Here is a 15,522-nt window from a genome sequence, read left to right as displayed (position 1 = left end):
CTCAGACAGTGCGGCGCTCCCTCAGTACTGCCCCTCCCACAGTGCGGCGCTCCCTCAGTACTGCCCCTCCGACAGTGCGGCGCTCCCTCAGTACTGCCCCTCCGACAGTGCGGCGCTCCCTCAGTACTGCCCCTCCGACAGTGCAACACTCCCTCAGTACTGCCCCTCCGACAGTGCAACACTCCCTCAGTACTGCCCCTCCGACAGTGCGGCGCTCCCTCAGTACTGCCCCTCCGACAGTGCGGCGCTCCCTCAGTACTGCCCCTCCGACAGTGCAACACTCCCTCAGTACTGCCCCTCCGGTGGGGAGGGCGGAGGATCAGCCCTGGGCAAGAGGGAGGAGGTTGCAGGTTGGCCTGGGCCTGCCCCTTGGGTTGATTGGTTGGCCTGGGCCTGCCAGTCGGGTTGATTGGTTGGCCTGGGCCTGCCCGTTGGGTCGGTTGGTCGGCTAGTTTTAGTTGCTGATGTGCAGCGAGCGTTCACACCGGTTACTTGTTCTTTTTCTTTCCCAGGTACCTGTGACCATGAACCCCGAGCACACGGATGAGCCAGACCTCACTGAGACTGTGGTGGCGACTGAGGTCCCCCTTGAAAATGGCCTGCGTGAGTGGAAGGACACACCGGGGAATCAACAGGGGCTGCAAATGGAAGTGGTGTTGGACAACCCCCAGAATGACCTGGAGAGAGGGGCCAGCGAGTCGGAGGAAGCGGGGGCCAGCGAGTCGGAGGAAGCGGGGGCCAGCGAGTCGGAGGAAGCGGGAACCAGCGAGTCGGAGAGAGGGGCCAGCGAGTCGGAAGAAGCAGGGGCCAGTGAGTCGGAGAGAGGGGCCAGCGAGTCAGAAGAAGCAGGGGCCAGTGAGTCGGAGAGAGGGGCCAGCGAGTCAGAAGAAGCGGGGGCGAGGGAGTCTGAGAGAGGGGCGAGGGAGTCGGAGAGAGGGGCCAGCGAGTCGGAGGGAGCGGGGGACAGCTCCGAAATTGCAGAGCCCGAGAAGGAAGGTGCCGAAGAGGCATTGTCCAGGGCTGGGCAGCAAGGCATGAGTCGGGGGAGGACTGGGTCGTCCCGCTGCTCCCAGTGTGGGAGGGACTTTATCTCCATGTCCAAACTGCGTCGCCACGAGAGGGCCCATACGGGCGAGCGACCCTTCATCTGCCGCACCTGCGGCCGCAGCTTCTCGCAGATGTCCAACCTCCAGCGGCACTGCAGCACGCACGAGGACCGGCGGCCCTACGATCGCGGGGAGGTCCTGCGGGAGCGTGAGCGGGCACACGTGGACCAGCAGGCCCACAGACAGTGCGACCGGGCCTTGAACTGTGCGCTCCGCGATCACCCGTTACCCTGTCCCGACTGTGGCAAGTGCTTCGGGCGCCGCGCCACGCTGCATGACCACCAGCAGCTCCACGGTGCCCCGCGCCCGTACGGGCGTAGAGAGCGCGGCCAGACCCTGGCCGTCGTGAAGACGCAGCCTTGTAACCAGACCCGGCTCAGGCCCTCCAGTTGCTCCCGGTGCGGCCTCTCCTTTGACCACCTGCAGAAGCTGAAGCAGCACCAGGAACTTCAGGGTGCCCAGAGCTCCCACGCCTGTGGGGGGCGCGGCGTGGGCCGTACATCAGCTAGCGGCCTGGAGAGACGCAGCCCAGAGACCAGGCCATTCGCCTGTGGCAAGGCCTTCAGTCAGATGGGCAGGCTCCAGAGACACAAGTGTTCCCTCCCCAAGGGGCAGCTTGCGGCCGTGGGCCGGGACCGGGGACCAGGTCGGGGGCCGGGAGGGGGGTCAGGAGGGGGACTGGGCTGGGGTTCGGCCGGGGGGCCGGGCCGGGGGTTGGGCCGGGGTTCGGATGGGGGGCCGGGCCGGGGGACGGACGGGGGGCCGGGCCAGGGTTCGGATGGGGGATCGGGCGGGGGGACGGACGGGGGGCCGGGCCGGGGGACGGACGGGGGGCCGGGTCGGGGGACAGACGGGGGGGCCGGGCCGGGGGACGGACGGGGTGCCGGGCCGGGGGACGGACGGGGGGCCGGGCTGGGGGACGGACGGGGGGCCGGGCCGGGGGGCGGACGGGGGGCCGGGCCGGGGGGCGGACGGGGGGCCGGGCCGGGGGACGGACGGGGGGCCGGGCCGGGGGGCGGGAGGGGGACCGGGCCGGGGGTTGGACGGGGGACCGGGCCGGAATTTGGACGGGGGACCGGACCAGGGGCCGGACAACCCCCCCAGCTGCTCCGAGTGCGAGCTGACATTCGGGCAGGAGTCCCAGCTGCAGCGTCACTTGACGTGCCACCCGGGGGATCGCCCGTTCGAGTGTATCGACTGCGGGAAGGCCTTCACCCGGCTGCGAGGGCTGCAGGACCACCAGCGCATCCACACCGGGGAGCGGCCCTTCCTCTGCGTGGAATGCGGCAAGTCCTTCACGCGGATGTCGGCGCTGCGGGTTCATCTGCAGGTGCATGGCGGGGACCGGCCCTACCAGTGCAGCCTCTGCGGCATGAAGTTTGCGTTCGGCTCCCGCCTGCGGCGTCACATGAGGACTCACACGGGCGAGCGGCCGTACGTCTGTACCGAGTGCGGGGTGGCCTTCGCCCAGTCTTCCAACCTCAAGGACCACCAGCGCAGTCACTCCGGGGAGAAACCCCACGTGTGCCGGCAGTGCGGCCGAGCCTTCGTGTCTTCCTCCACGCTGGTCAAGCACTTGCGGACTCACACCGGCGAGAAGCCCTACACCTGCGATCTGTGCGGCAAATCCTTCACCCAGTCCTCCACCCTGAAGAGGCACAAGTGCCTGGTAGCCCAGCAGCAGCAGCAGCAGGCGGCCAGAGAAAGCGGGCAGGGCAGAGGTCTCACTGCTGAGGAGATGGAGAAGGTTGAGGAGGAAATCCTCTGTATCTGCGAGTGCGGCAAACCCTATGTGAAGCGAGGAAGCGGCCAGCCACAGCAGTGCCCGCACAGAGCCCAGGGACACTGCAAGAGCAAGGAAGCGTTGTGAGGGCCTCCGAGTGCCGAGACCGACCTTACCGGCTGTACTTTGGATGCATTGCGCTGGGGACTGATGAGTGAGCGGTGCTGTTTATCTGAGGCATTGAGGGCCGTGCTATGTTTATAAGTGGCGCTTTCCTCACGCACAAAGAACCCAACAGGACACGCATTCAAAGAGAAGCTGCTTTGTGAAGAGACGGATCTCACTGACTGCCCCCCCCCCCCCCTTCGTGACTCGTGTTCCCAGTGGTGCACCTGCCGAGTGTGGGGTTCATCAGCGCCAGCCCTGCGCCTCTCCACCGACCGCTGCGTTGGGCCAGGGGAGCGGCTGGTGTTTTGAGCCCTGGCCCTAGGAGAGGAGGCAGCAGTCGCCACGAGCAGGGCCCACTGCCAGCTGCCCAGGTCGACAGACTTGACGTAAACTGCAAGGTGGTACTGCAGCTTTTCACTTGCTGCCTCTATCGGCGTTTTAATCGGACACCAGCCTGCAGCAAGCCCTCGCTGCTCACTGTCCAGGCAGCCCGTCGATGGGAATGGGGTGTCTCCCCATCGGTGACCGTGAAGACTTCCTCGATGAACGCTAATGGACCAATAGGAATTCAGCTGTGTGTTGTGACTCTGGGGACCTCCCACCTGTGCTGTCATAGTTTGAGAGGTGGGAGCCAGTGCCCAGAACCCCTTGGTGCTGGTGCCCATGCCTCTGGGGAGAGAGGGGGCACAGGGTGAGGGGGTATTGGGGTGAGTGCACCTGTGTATTGAGTAGAACTGGGCGGGGTGATATGGCAGTGTATTGGTGAGGAGCTACACATTAGTGTATCGGGGAGGGGGGGCAGGGTACAAGGAAGAACATAAGAATTGGCAGGAGTAGGCAATATTGCCCCTTGAGCCTGCTCCGCATTCAATAATATCACGGCTGATCTTTGGCCTCAACACTTATACCTGCCCAATCCCCATATCCCTTGATTCACTTAGAGTCCAATAATCTATCGATCTCAGCCTTGAATATACTCAACGATTCAGCCTCCACAGCCCTTTGGGGTAGAGAATTCCAAAGATTCACAACCCTCTGGGTGAAGAAACTTCTCATCTCAGTCCTAAGTGGCTGACCCCTTATTCTGAGACTATGCCCTCTAGTTCTAAACTCTCCAGCCAGGGGAAACACCCTCTCCGCATCTAACATGTTGAGCCCTCTCAGAATGAGATTGCCTCTCATTCTTCTAAATTCCAGCGAGTATAGGCCCATTCTCCTCATCGGACAGCCCTCTCACGATGGGAATCAATCCGTGGATCCCAGGCTGTACGTGAAGCACGGGTGGCAATAGCCGAGGCTCTGACCATCATTTCCCAATCCTCTCTGGCTACAGGTGTGGTGCCGGATGACTGGAGGACTGCTAATGTTGTACCGTTGTTTAAAAAGGAACAAAGGGATAGACCGAGTAATTACAGGCCAGTCAGCCTAACCTCAGTGGTGGGCAAATTATTGGAAATAATTCTGAGAGACACTATTAATCATCATTTAGAAAGGCACAGATTAATCAAGGACTGTCAGCATAGAATTATAGAACGGGTAGGCACAGAAGAAGGCCATTCGGCCTGTTGAGCCCGTGCCAGCTCTCTGCAAGAACATTTCAGCTAGTCTCACTCCCTCGCCCTTTCCCCGTAGCCCTGCATATTTTTTTCCTTCAGGGACTTATCCAATTCCTTTTTGAAAGCCACGATTGAATCTGCCTCCACCATCCTTTCAGGCAGTGAATTCCAGATCCTAACCACTCGCATAAAAAAGTTTTCCCTCATGTTGCCTTTGGTTCTTCTGCCAATCACCTTATATCTGTGTCCTCTGTCCAGACCCCTCATGATTTTGAACACCTCTATCAAATGTCCTCTCAAACTTCTCTGCTCTAAGGAGAACAACCCCAGCTTCTCCAGTCTATCCACGTAACTGAAGTCACGCATCCCTGGAATCATTCTCGTAAATCTTTTCTGCACCCTCTCTGAGGCCTTCACATCCTTCCTAAAGTGCGGTGCCCAGAATTGGACACAATACTCCAGTTGAGGCCGAACCGGTGTTTTATAAAGGTTCATCATCATAATTGATTTGTTAATGGAAGGTCGTGTCTGACTAACTTGATTATATTTTTTGAGGAGGTAACAAAGATGGTCGCGCGTTTGATGTAGTCTACATGGATTTTAGCAAGGCTTTTGATAAGGTCTCACATGGCAGACTGGTCAGAAAAGACAAAGCCCACGGGATCCAAAATTGGCTCAGTGGCTGGAATCAAAGGGTAATGGTCGACGGGTGTTTTTGTGACTGGAAGGCTGTTTCCAGTGGGGTTCCGCAGGGCTCAGTACAAGGTCCGTTGTTTTCTTGTGGTATATAAATGATTTAGACTTCAATGTAGGGGGCATGATTAAGAAGTTTGCAGATGATACAAAAATTGGCTGTGTGGTTGATGGTGAGGAAGAAAGCTGTAAACTGCAGGAAGATATCAATGGAATGGTCAGGTGGGCAGAAAAGTGGCAAATGGAATTCAATCCGGAGAAGTGTGAGCTAATTCATTTGGGGAGGGCTGACAGGCAAGGGAATACTCTATAAATGGTAGGATACAGAGAAGTGTAGAGGAACAGAGGGACCTTGGAGTGCATGTCCAAGGGGGAACCAGTGGATGTAGTATATTTGGATTTCCAAAAGGCATTCGATAAGGTGCCACATAAAAGGTTATTACACAAGATTAGGGTTCTTGGGGTTGGGGGCAATATAGTAGCATGGATCGAGGAATGGTTAATGGACAGAAAACAGAGTAGGGATAAACGGATCTTTTTCAGGTTGACAGGCTGTAACTAGTGGGGTGCCGCAAGGATATTCACTGCTGGGGCCTCAGCTATTTACAACCTATATTAATGACCTAGATGAAGGGACCGAGTGTAATGTATCCAAGTTTGCTGACGATACAAAGCTAGGTGGGACAGTAAGCTGTGAGGAGAACAGAGTCTGCAAAGGGATATAGATAGACTGAGTGGGAAGTAAGGTGGCAGATGGAGTATAATGTGGGGAAATGTGAGGTTATTCACTTTGGTAGGAAGAATAGAAAAGCAGAATATTTTTAAATGGTGAGAAACTTTCAAATGTTGGTGTTCAGAGAGATTTGGGTGTCCTCGTGCAAGAAACACAGAAAGCTAGCGTGCAGGTACAGCAAGCAATAAGGAAGGCAAATGGCATGTTGGCCTTTATTGCAAGGGGGTTGGAGTATAAGAGTAAGGAAGTCTTGCTACAATTGTACAGGGCCTTGGTGAGACCACACCTGGAGTACTGGGCACAGTTTTGGTCTCCTTATCTAAGGAAGGATATACTTGTCTTGGAGGCGGTGCAACGAAGGTTCACTAGATTGATTCCTGGGATGAGAGGGCTGTCCTATGATGAGAGAATGTGTAGAATGGGCCGATACTCTCTGGAGTTTAGAAGAATGAGAGGTGATCTCATTGAAACAGACAAGATTCTGAAGGGGATTGACAGGGTAGATGCTGAGAGGTTGTTTCCCCCTGGCTGGAGTGTCTAGAACTCGGGGGCATAGTCTCAGGATAAGGGGTAGGCCATTTAAGACTGAGATGAGGAGGAATTTCTTCACTCAGAGGGTTGCGAATCTGGAATTCTCTGCCCCAGAGGGCTGTGAATGCTGAGTCTTTGAGTATATTCAAGGCTGAGATCGATAGATTTTTGGATTCTAGGGGAATCAAAGGATATGGAGATCGGGCAGGAAAGTGGAGTTGAGGTCGATGATCAGCAATGATCTTATTGAATGGTGGAGCAGGCTCGAGGGGCCGTATGGCCGACTCCTGCTCCTATTTCTTCTGTTCTTATCCCTGAAGGTAGCAGGACAGGTAGATGAGTTGGTTAAGAAGGCATATGGGATACTTTGTTACGCGAAGTCATAGAATATAAGAGCAGGGAGGTTATGCTTGAACTGTATAAAGCACTAGTTAGGCCACAGCTAGAGTACGGCGTACAGCTCTGGTCACCACATTACAGGAAGGATGTGATTGCACTAGAGAGGGTACAGAGGAGATTTATGAGGATGTTGCCAGGACTGGAGAATTTTAGCTATGAGGAAAGGTTGGATAGGCTGGAGTTGTTTTCTTTGGAACAGAGAAGGCTGAGGGGAGACTTAATTGAGTTGTATAAAATTATGAGGGGGCTAGATAGAATAGATAGGAAGGACTTATTTCCCTTAGCAGAGGTCAATAACTGGGAGGCATAGATTTAAAGTAATTGGTAGAAGGATTTGAGGAGAACTTGTTTCACCCAGAGGGTGGTGGGGGTCTGGAACTCACTGCCTGAAAGGGCGGTAGAGGCAGAAACCCTCATCACATTTAAAACGTACTTGGATTTGCACTTGAAGTGCCGGAACCTGCAGGGCCACGGACCAAGAGCTGGAAAGTGGGATTAGGCTGGAGAGCTCTTTGTCGGCCGGAAGAGACATGATGGGCCGAATGGCCTCCTTCTGTGCTGTAAATTTCTATGAATCTAGTGAACCTTTGTTGCACACCCTCTAAGACAAGTATATCCTTCCTTAGGTAAGAGACCAAAACTGTGCACAGTACTCCAGCTGTGGTCTCACCAAGGCCATGTGCAATTGTAGCAAGACTTCCAACCTTCTTGCAATAAAGGCCAACATACCATTTGCCTTCCTAATTGCTTGCTGTACCTGCATGCTAACTCTGTTTCCTGTACGAGTACACCTACATCTCTCTGAACGCCGGCACTTAATAATTTCTCACCATTTAAAAAATATTCTGTTTTTCTATTCCTACCAGAGTGAATGACCTCACATTTCCCCACATTCTATTACATCTACCATCTTGCCCACTCACGTAACCTGTCTATATCCCTTTGTAGACTCTGTGTTCTCCTCACAGCTTACTTTCCCACCTAGCTTTGCATCGTCTGCAAACTTGGATACATTACACTCGGTCCCTTCATCTAAGTCATTAATATAAATTGTAAATAGCCGAGTCCTCAGCACTGATCCTTGTATCAGCCTGCCAACCTGAAAATGACCCGTTTATTCCTACTCTCTGTTTTCTGCCTCTTAACCAACAATCGTCTATCCTTGCTAATGTATTACCCCCATCCCCGTGAGCCCTTATCTTGTGCAACAGCCTTTTATGTAGCACCTTATGGAATGCCTTCTGAAAATCCAAATATACTACATCCATTGGTTCCCCTTTATCTACCCTGCTAGTTACATCCTCAAAGAAACTCAATGGATTTGTCAAACACTATTTCCCTTTCATAAATCCATGTTGACTCTGCTGAATCATATTCTGTCCTGTTACCACTTCCTTAATAATAGATTTCAGCATTTTCCGGATACCTGATGTCAGGCTAACTGGCCTGCAGTTCCCTGTTTTCTCTCTTCCCTCCTTTCTTGAACAGCGAGGTTACATTTGCTACCTTCCAATCCACTGCGACTGTTCCAAAATCTACGGAATTTTGGAAGATTACAACCAATGCACCCACTATCTCTGCAGCCACATCTAGAATCCTAGGATGTAGGCCATCAAGTCTAGGGGATATGTTGACTTCTGGTCCCATTAATTTCTCCAGTACTTTTTCTTTAATTACTTTAAGTTCCTCACTCTCATATTAGTAATTAGACCCTTGGCTCCCTACTATTTCTGGTATTTTTTTGTGTCTTCTACTCTGAAGACAGATACATAGGATTACAAAGGATATACGGCATGAAACAGGCCATTCGGCCCGACCAGTCCATGTCGGTGTTTATGCTCCACTCGAGCCTCTTACCATCTTTCCTCATTTAACTATCAGCATAACCCTATATTCGCTTCTCTCCCATATACTTGACTAGCTTCCCCTATATGTGTTTAATGTCTCTGCCATTTCCTTATTCCCCATTATAATTTCTCCTGTCTCAGCCTCTAAGGGACCAACGCTTACTTTTGCTGCTCTTTTTACATACTTGTAGAAGCTCTTGCGAACCATTTTTATATTTCTTGCGGAATATCTATAATGGGGAACAAAGAAATGGCAGACCAATTAAATACATACTTTAGTTCTGTCTTCACAAAGGAGGACACAAATAACCTCCCAGAGATGTTGGGGAACATAGGGTCTAATGAGAGGGAGGAACTGAATGAAATCAGTATTTGTAGGGAAATGGCATTAGGGAAATTGATGGGATTGAAGGCCGATAAATCCCCATGGCCTGATAATCTACATCCTAGGGTACTTAAGGAAGTGGCCCTAGAAATAGTAGATGCATTGCTGGTCATCTTCCAAAATTCTATAGACTCTGGAACAGTTCCCATGGATTGGAGGGTAGCTAATGTATCAAAAAAGGTGGTAGAGAGAAAACGGGGAATTATAGACCAGTAAGCCTGACATCGGTAGTGGGGAAAATGCTAGAGTCTATTATAAAAGATGTAATACCAGAGCACTTGGAAAACAGTGATAGGATCGGACAAAGTCAACATGGATTTACAAAAGGTAAATCGTGCTTGTCTAATCTGGAATTTTTTGAGGATGTAACTGGTAGAATAGATAAGGGAGAACCAGTGGATGTGGTTATTTGGACTTTCAGAAGGCTTTCGATAAGGTCCCGCATAAGAGATTAGCGTGTCAAGTTAAACACATGGGATTGGGGGTAAGGTACTGACTTGGATAGAGAACTGGTTGGCAGACAGGAAGCAAAGAGTTGGAATAAATGGGTCTTTTTCCGAGTGGCAGGCAGTGACTTGTGGCTTACTGCAGGGATCGGTGCTCGGACCCCAGCTATTCACAATATATATTAATGATCTAGACGAGGGAACTAGATGTAACATCTCCAAGTTTGCAGACGACACAAAGCTGGGTGGGCGTGTGTGCTGTGAGGAGGATGCCGAGAAACTCCAGTATGATTTGGGCAGGTTGGGTGAGTGGGCAGATGCATGACAGATGCAGAATAATGTGGATGAATGTAAGGTTATCCACTTTGGTGGCAAAAACAGGAAGGCAGATTATTATCTGAACAGCAATAGATTGGGAGAAGGGGAAATGCAACGAGACCTGGGTGTCCTTGTGCACCAGTCGCTGAAGGTAAGCATGCAGGTGCAGCAGGCGGTTAAGAAGGCAAATGGTATGTTGGCCTTCATAGCGAGAGGATTCGAGTACAGGAGCAAGGAGGTCTTGCTGCAGTTGTACAGGGCCTTGGTGAGACCACACCTTGAGTATTGTGTGCAGTTTTGGTCGCCTTATCTGAGGAAGGATATTCTTGCCATGGAGGGAGTGCAGTGAAGATTCACCAGACTGATACCTGGGATGGCAGGAATGACTTATGAGGAGAGATTGGGTCAATTGGGCGTGTATTCGCTGGAGTTCAGAAGGATGAGAGGGGATCTCATTGAAACTTATAAAATTCTAACAGGACTAGACAGACTAGAAGCAGGAAGGATGTTCCCGATGGTGGGGGAGTCCAGAACCAGGGGTCACAGTCTAAGGATAAGGGGTAAGCCATTTAGGACAGAGTTGAGGAATTCCTTCACCCAGAGAGTGGTGAACCTGTGGAATTCTCTACCACAGAAGGCAGTTGAGGCCAATTCAGTAAATATATTCAAGAAGGAATTAGGTATATTTCTTAAGGCTAAAGGGATCAAGGGATATGGGGGAAAGCAGGGACAGGGTACTGAATTTGGATGATCAACCATGATCTCATTAAATGGTGGAGCAGGCTCGAGGGGCCGAATGGCCTACTCCTGCTCCTATCTTCTATGTTTGCTAGTTTGCTCTCTATTTTCTCCCTCTATCAATTTTTTGGTCACCCTTTGCTGGTTTCTAAAAGCTCCCAATCCTCAGGCTTACTACTCTTTGCAACATTATAAGCCTGTTAATCTAATACTTTCCTTAACCTCTTTAGTTAGCCATGGATGGATCCCTTTTCCTGTGGAGTTTTTAGTTCTCAATGGAATGTATATTCATTGAGAATTAAGAAATATTTCTTTAAATGCTGTCATTGTTTATCTACCATTATAACTTTAATGTCCCAATCTATTTTAGCCAACTTGCCCCTCATACCTATGTAATTGGCTTTATTTAGATTTAATTCTCTTGTTTCTGCATTAAGTACATCACTCTCAAACTCAATGTGATTTGATCATATTAGGATCACTCTTCCCCAAAGAATCTCTTACTATGAGATTACTAATTAACCCAGTCTCATTGCACAATACAAGATCTAAAATAGCCTCCTCCCCGGTTGGTTCCGCAATGCACTAGGAAACTCATGCATTCCATGAGCTTGTCCTCCAAGCTACTTTTAACAATTGTGTTTACCCAGTCTATATGAAGATATATGCGCCCCACAATTATTACATTGCCTTTGTTACAAGCTCCACTTATTTCTTGAATAATACTCTGTCCAACAGCATAGCTACTATTAGGGGGCCTATAAACTTCTCCAATCAGGTTTCTGCCCCTTGCTATTTCTTATCTCCACCCATACTGTTAGGGTGAGTGGGGGCACACTAGTGTATCGGGGAGGCAGGGTTGGGTGAGGCGGTGCACACTCTTGTATCGAGAGGGGCTCAAGTTCAGGGGTACATACTAGTGTGTTTGGGAGTGGGGCTGCTGAGGTGCTAAACACTAGTTTATCGGGGGGGGGGAGGGGGCAGGGTGAAGGCCACACACTAATGTATCAGGGAGAGAAGGGTGGGGTGAGGGGGTGTACGCTGGTGTATTGCAGAGAGGGAGGCACAGGGAGGGGTATTGATGCATGGCTAGAGTGCGGTGGTGCACTAGTGTATTGAGGATGGAATGTACTTTCTAGTTCATGTTCTCGCTCCAGTATGGTTTAATGTTGGAATGCCAGGCAGTTTTTTATTTGGGGACTCTGCTCATTAATGCACCATTCCATGTCCTTCTATTCCCTGTGTATGTGTGTAAGTTTGAGTGTGCGTGTGATTCTCACTTTATGTCTGCATCCGTTGGTCGGTTGCTGTGTGTCGGAGTGTGCGTGCGTAACTGTGTGCGTGTGTGATTCTCAGTGTATGTGTGCATCCGTTGGTCGGTTGCGGTCTACCTGAGCATGCGTGCGAGACTGTGTGTGTAAACCGTGCTTGGGGAGCGTTGCTTTGCTTTCTCAGGAAGTAGTGTGATCAGCATCAGCTCCCAGAGCAGGGAAGGTTCCTTGACACACAGCACAGGGGAGTGAGGCGTGGGTGAAAGTCTGCCTAAAGCAATAAAGGTTTCACAGACAACAATGTGTGTGGTTCTATTGGTTTCCACCTCCAAACTTACCAACAGCCCCCCCCCTCCACCCCGCCCCTGCCGTACATGGCCGTTTCCAGCAGGTACTGTCCACTCCATCCAGTACTGGACTGTGTCCAGTGGGTAATGTCCACCCCCCAGTAGAGGACTGTGTCCAGTGGGTACTGCGCACTCCACCCAGTACAGGACAATGTCCAGCGGGTACTGTCCACTCCATCCAGTACAGTACCATGTCCAGCGGGTACTGTCCACTCCAGTACAGGATCATGTCTAGCGGGTACTGTCCACTGCCCCAGTACAGGAGCGTGCCCAGCAGGTAATGTCCACTCCATCCACTACAGAACCATGTCCACTGCGTACTGTCCATCCTCCAGTACAGGACAATGTCCAGTGGGTACTGTCGAATCCAACCAGTACAGGACCATGTCCAGCAGGTACTGTCCACTCCCCCAGTACAGGACAGTGTCCAGCGGGTACTGTCCACTCCATCCAGTACAGGACCAGGTCCAGCGGATACTGTCCACTCCCCAGTACAGTACTGTGTCCAGTGGATAAACCCACTTTACAGGGCCTAGTCCAGAGGGGATGGACCTCTCGCCCGGTGCAGGATTTTGTCCAGCGGGTACTGCCTTCTCTGACAAGCACAGGACCATGTCCAGCGGGTACTGTCCATTCCATCCAGTTCAGGACCGTGTCCAGAGGGTATTGTCCACTGCATCCAGTACAGGACCGTGTCCAGTGGGTATTGTCCATTCCATCAAGTACAGGACCGTGTCCAGTGGGTATTGTCCAATCCATCCAATACAGGACCGTGTCCAGTGGGTACTGTCCACTCCATCCAGTACAGGACCAAGTCCAGCGGGTACTGTCCACTCCATCCAGTACAGAACTATGGCCAGCGGGTGCATTCCATTCAGTACGGGACCGTGTCCAGCGGGTATTGTCCACTCCATCAGTGCAGGACCGTGTCCAGTGATAACTGTCCATTCCATCCAGTACAGGACCATTTCCAGTGGGTACTGTCCATTCCATCCAGTACAGGACCGTGTCCAGTGGGTATTGTCCAGTGGGTATTGTCCACTACATCCAGTACAGGACCATGTCCAGTGGGTATTCTCCATTCCATCCAGTACAGGACCGTGTCCAGTGGCTACTGTCCCATCCATCCATTAAAGGATCGTGTCCAGCAGGTACTGCCCACTCCATCCAGTACAGGACCGTGTCCAGTGGGTACTGTCCACTCCATCCAGTACAGGTCCATGTCCAGCGGGTACTGCCCATCCAGTACAGGACCAGGTGCAGCGGGTACTGTCCACTCCATCCAGTACAGGACCATGTCCAGTGGCTACTGTCCAATCCATCCAGTAAAGGATCATGTCCAGCAGGTACTGTCCACTGCATCCAGTACAGGACTGTGTCCAGTGGGTACTGTCCACTCCATCCAGTACAGGTCCATGACCAGCAAGTACTGTCCATCCAGTACAGGTCCATGTCCAGCGGGTACTGTCCATCCAGTACAGGACAATGTCCAGCAGCTACTGTCCACCCCATCCAGTACAGAACTATGGCCAGCGGGGGCATTCCATTCCATTCAGTACGGGACCGTGTCCAGTGGGTATTGTCCACTGCATCAAGTACAGGACCATGTCCCATGGGTATTGTCCACTGCATCCAGTACAGGATCGTGTCCAGTGGGTATTGTCCATTCCATCCAGTAAAGGACCGTGCCCAGCGGGTACTGTCCACTCCAACCAGTACAGGACCGTGTCCGGCGGGCATTGTCCACTACATCTGGTACAGGACTGTGTCCAGCAGGTACTGTCCACTCCAGGTCTGGACTGTGCCAGCCGTTCTGTTTACTCCATCCAGTACGGGACCGTGTTGAGTGGGTACTGTCCACTCCATCCAGTGCTGAACCATTTCCAGTGGATACTGTCCACTCCATCCAGTGCAGGACCATTTCCAGCGGGTACTGTCCACTCCATCCAGTGCAGGACCATTTCCAGTGGGTACTGTCCAATCCATTCAGTACAGGACCATGCCCAATGGGTAGGGTCTACTCCATCCAGTAAAGGATCAGGTGCAGCAGGTACTGCCCACTCCAACCAGTACAGGACCATGTCCAGTGGGTAGGGTCTACGCCATCCAGTAAAGGATCGTGTCCAGCAGGTACTGCCCACTCCATCCAGTACAGATCCATGTCCAGCGGGTACTGTCCATCCAGTACAGGACCATGTGCAGCGGGTACTGTCCACTCCATCCTGTACAGGACAGTGCCCAGTGGGTACTGTCCTCTCGATCCAGTACAGGACCATGTCCAGCAGGTACTGTCCACTGCATCCAGTACAGGACTGTGTCCAGAGGGTACTGACCACTGCATCCAGTACAGGACAATGTCCAGCAGCTACTGTCCACTCCATCCAGTACAGAACTATGGCCAGCGGGTGCATTCCATTCAGTACGGGACCGTGTCCAGTGGGTATTGTCCACTGCATCCAGTACAGGATCGTGTCCAGTGGGTATTGTCCATTCCATCCAGTAAAGGACCGTGCCCAGCGGGTAATGTCCACTCCAACCGGTACAGGACTGTGTCCAGTGGGCATTGTCCACTACATCTGGTACAGGACTGTGTCCAGCAGGTACTGTCCACTGCAGGTCTGGACTGTGCCAGCAGTTCTGTTTATTCATCCAGTACGGGACCGTGTCGAATGGGTACTCTCCACTCCATCCAGTGCTGGACCATTTCCAGTGGGTACTGTCCACTCCATCCAGTGCAGGACCATTTCCAGCGGGTACTGTCCACTCCATCCAGTGCAGGACCATGCCCAGCGGGTATTGTCCACTCCATCCAGTACAGCACTGTGTCAGCAGATACTGTCTACTCTATCCATTAAAGGAACTTGTCCAGTGGGTACTGTCCAGTCCATCCACTACATGACCATGTCCAGCGGGTACTGTCCACTCCTTCCAGTACACGATTGTGTCCAGTGGATAATGTCCACACCATTGAGTACAGGACCGAGACCAGCGGGTATTGTCCACTCCATCAGTGCCGGACCGTGTCCAGTGATAACTGTCCATTCCATCCAGCACAGGATCTTTTCCAGTGGGTACTGTCCATTCCATCCAGTACAGGACCATGTCCAGTGGGTACTGTCCATTCCATCCAGTACAGGACCATGTCCAGTGGGTATTGTCCACTGCATCCAGTACAGGAGCGTGTCCAGTGGGTATTCTCCATTCCATCCAGTACAGGACCATGTCCAGTGGGTACTGCCCACTCCATCCAGTACAGGACCG

At 52.2% G+C, this 15,522-nt stretch overlaps 1 protein-coding gene across 1 annotated transcript; it reads left to right on the top strand.

The window, feature by feature from the left end:
• Positions 1-508: 508 nt before the first annotated feature.
• LOC147090003 (uncharacterized) lies at positions 509-7,531 on the top strand. The gene is made up of 2 exons (XM_085977201.1): positions 509-1,752; positions 2,129-7,531. Exons 1-2 carry the CDS (start codon positions 525-527, stop codon positions 2,974-2,976), a joined length of 2,076 nt encoding a protein of 691 aa, XP_085833327.1. The 5' UTR covers positions 509-524; the 3' UTR covers positions 2,977-7,531.
• The last annotated feature ends 7,991 nt before the right edge of the window (positions 7,532-15,522 follow it).

The sequence above is a fragment of the Somniosus microcephalus genome, unplaced genomic scaffold, assembly GCF_052327205.1.
Source record: "Somniosus microcephalus isolate GS21.2 unplaced genomic scaffold, FLI_Smic_1.0 unresolved_chr4, whole genome shotgun sequence".
Taxonomy (NCBI): domain Eukaryota; kingdom Metazoa; phylum Chordata; class Chondrichthyes; order Squaliformes; family Somniosidae; genus Somniosus; species Somniosus microcephalus.
This window is presented reverse-complemented; position numbering and strand designations above follow the sequence as displayed.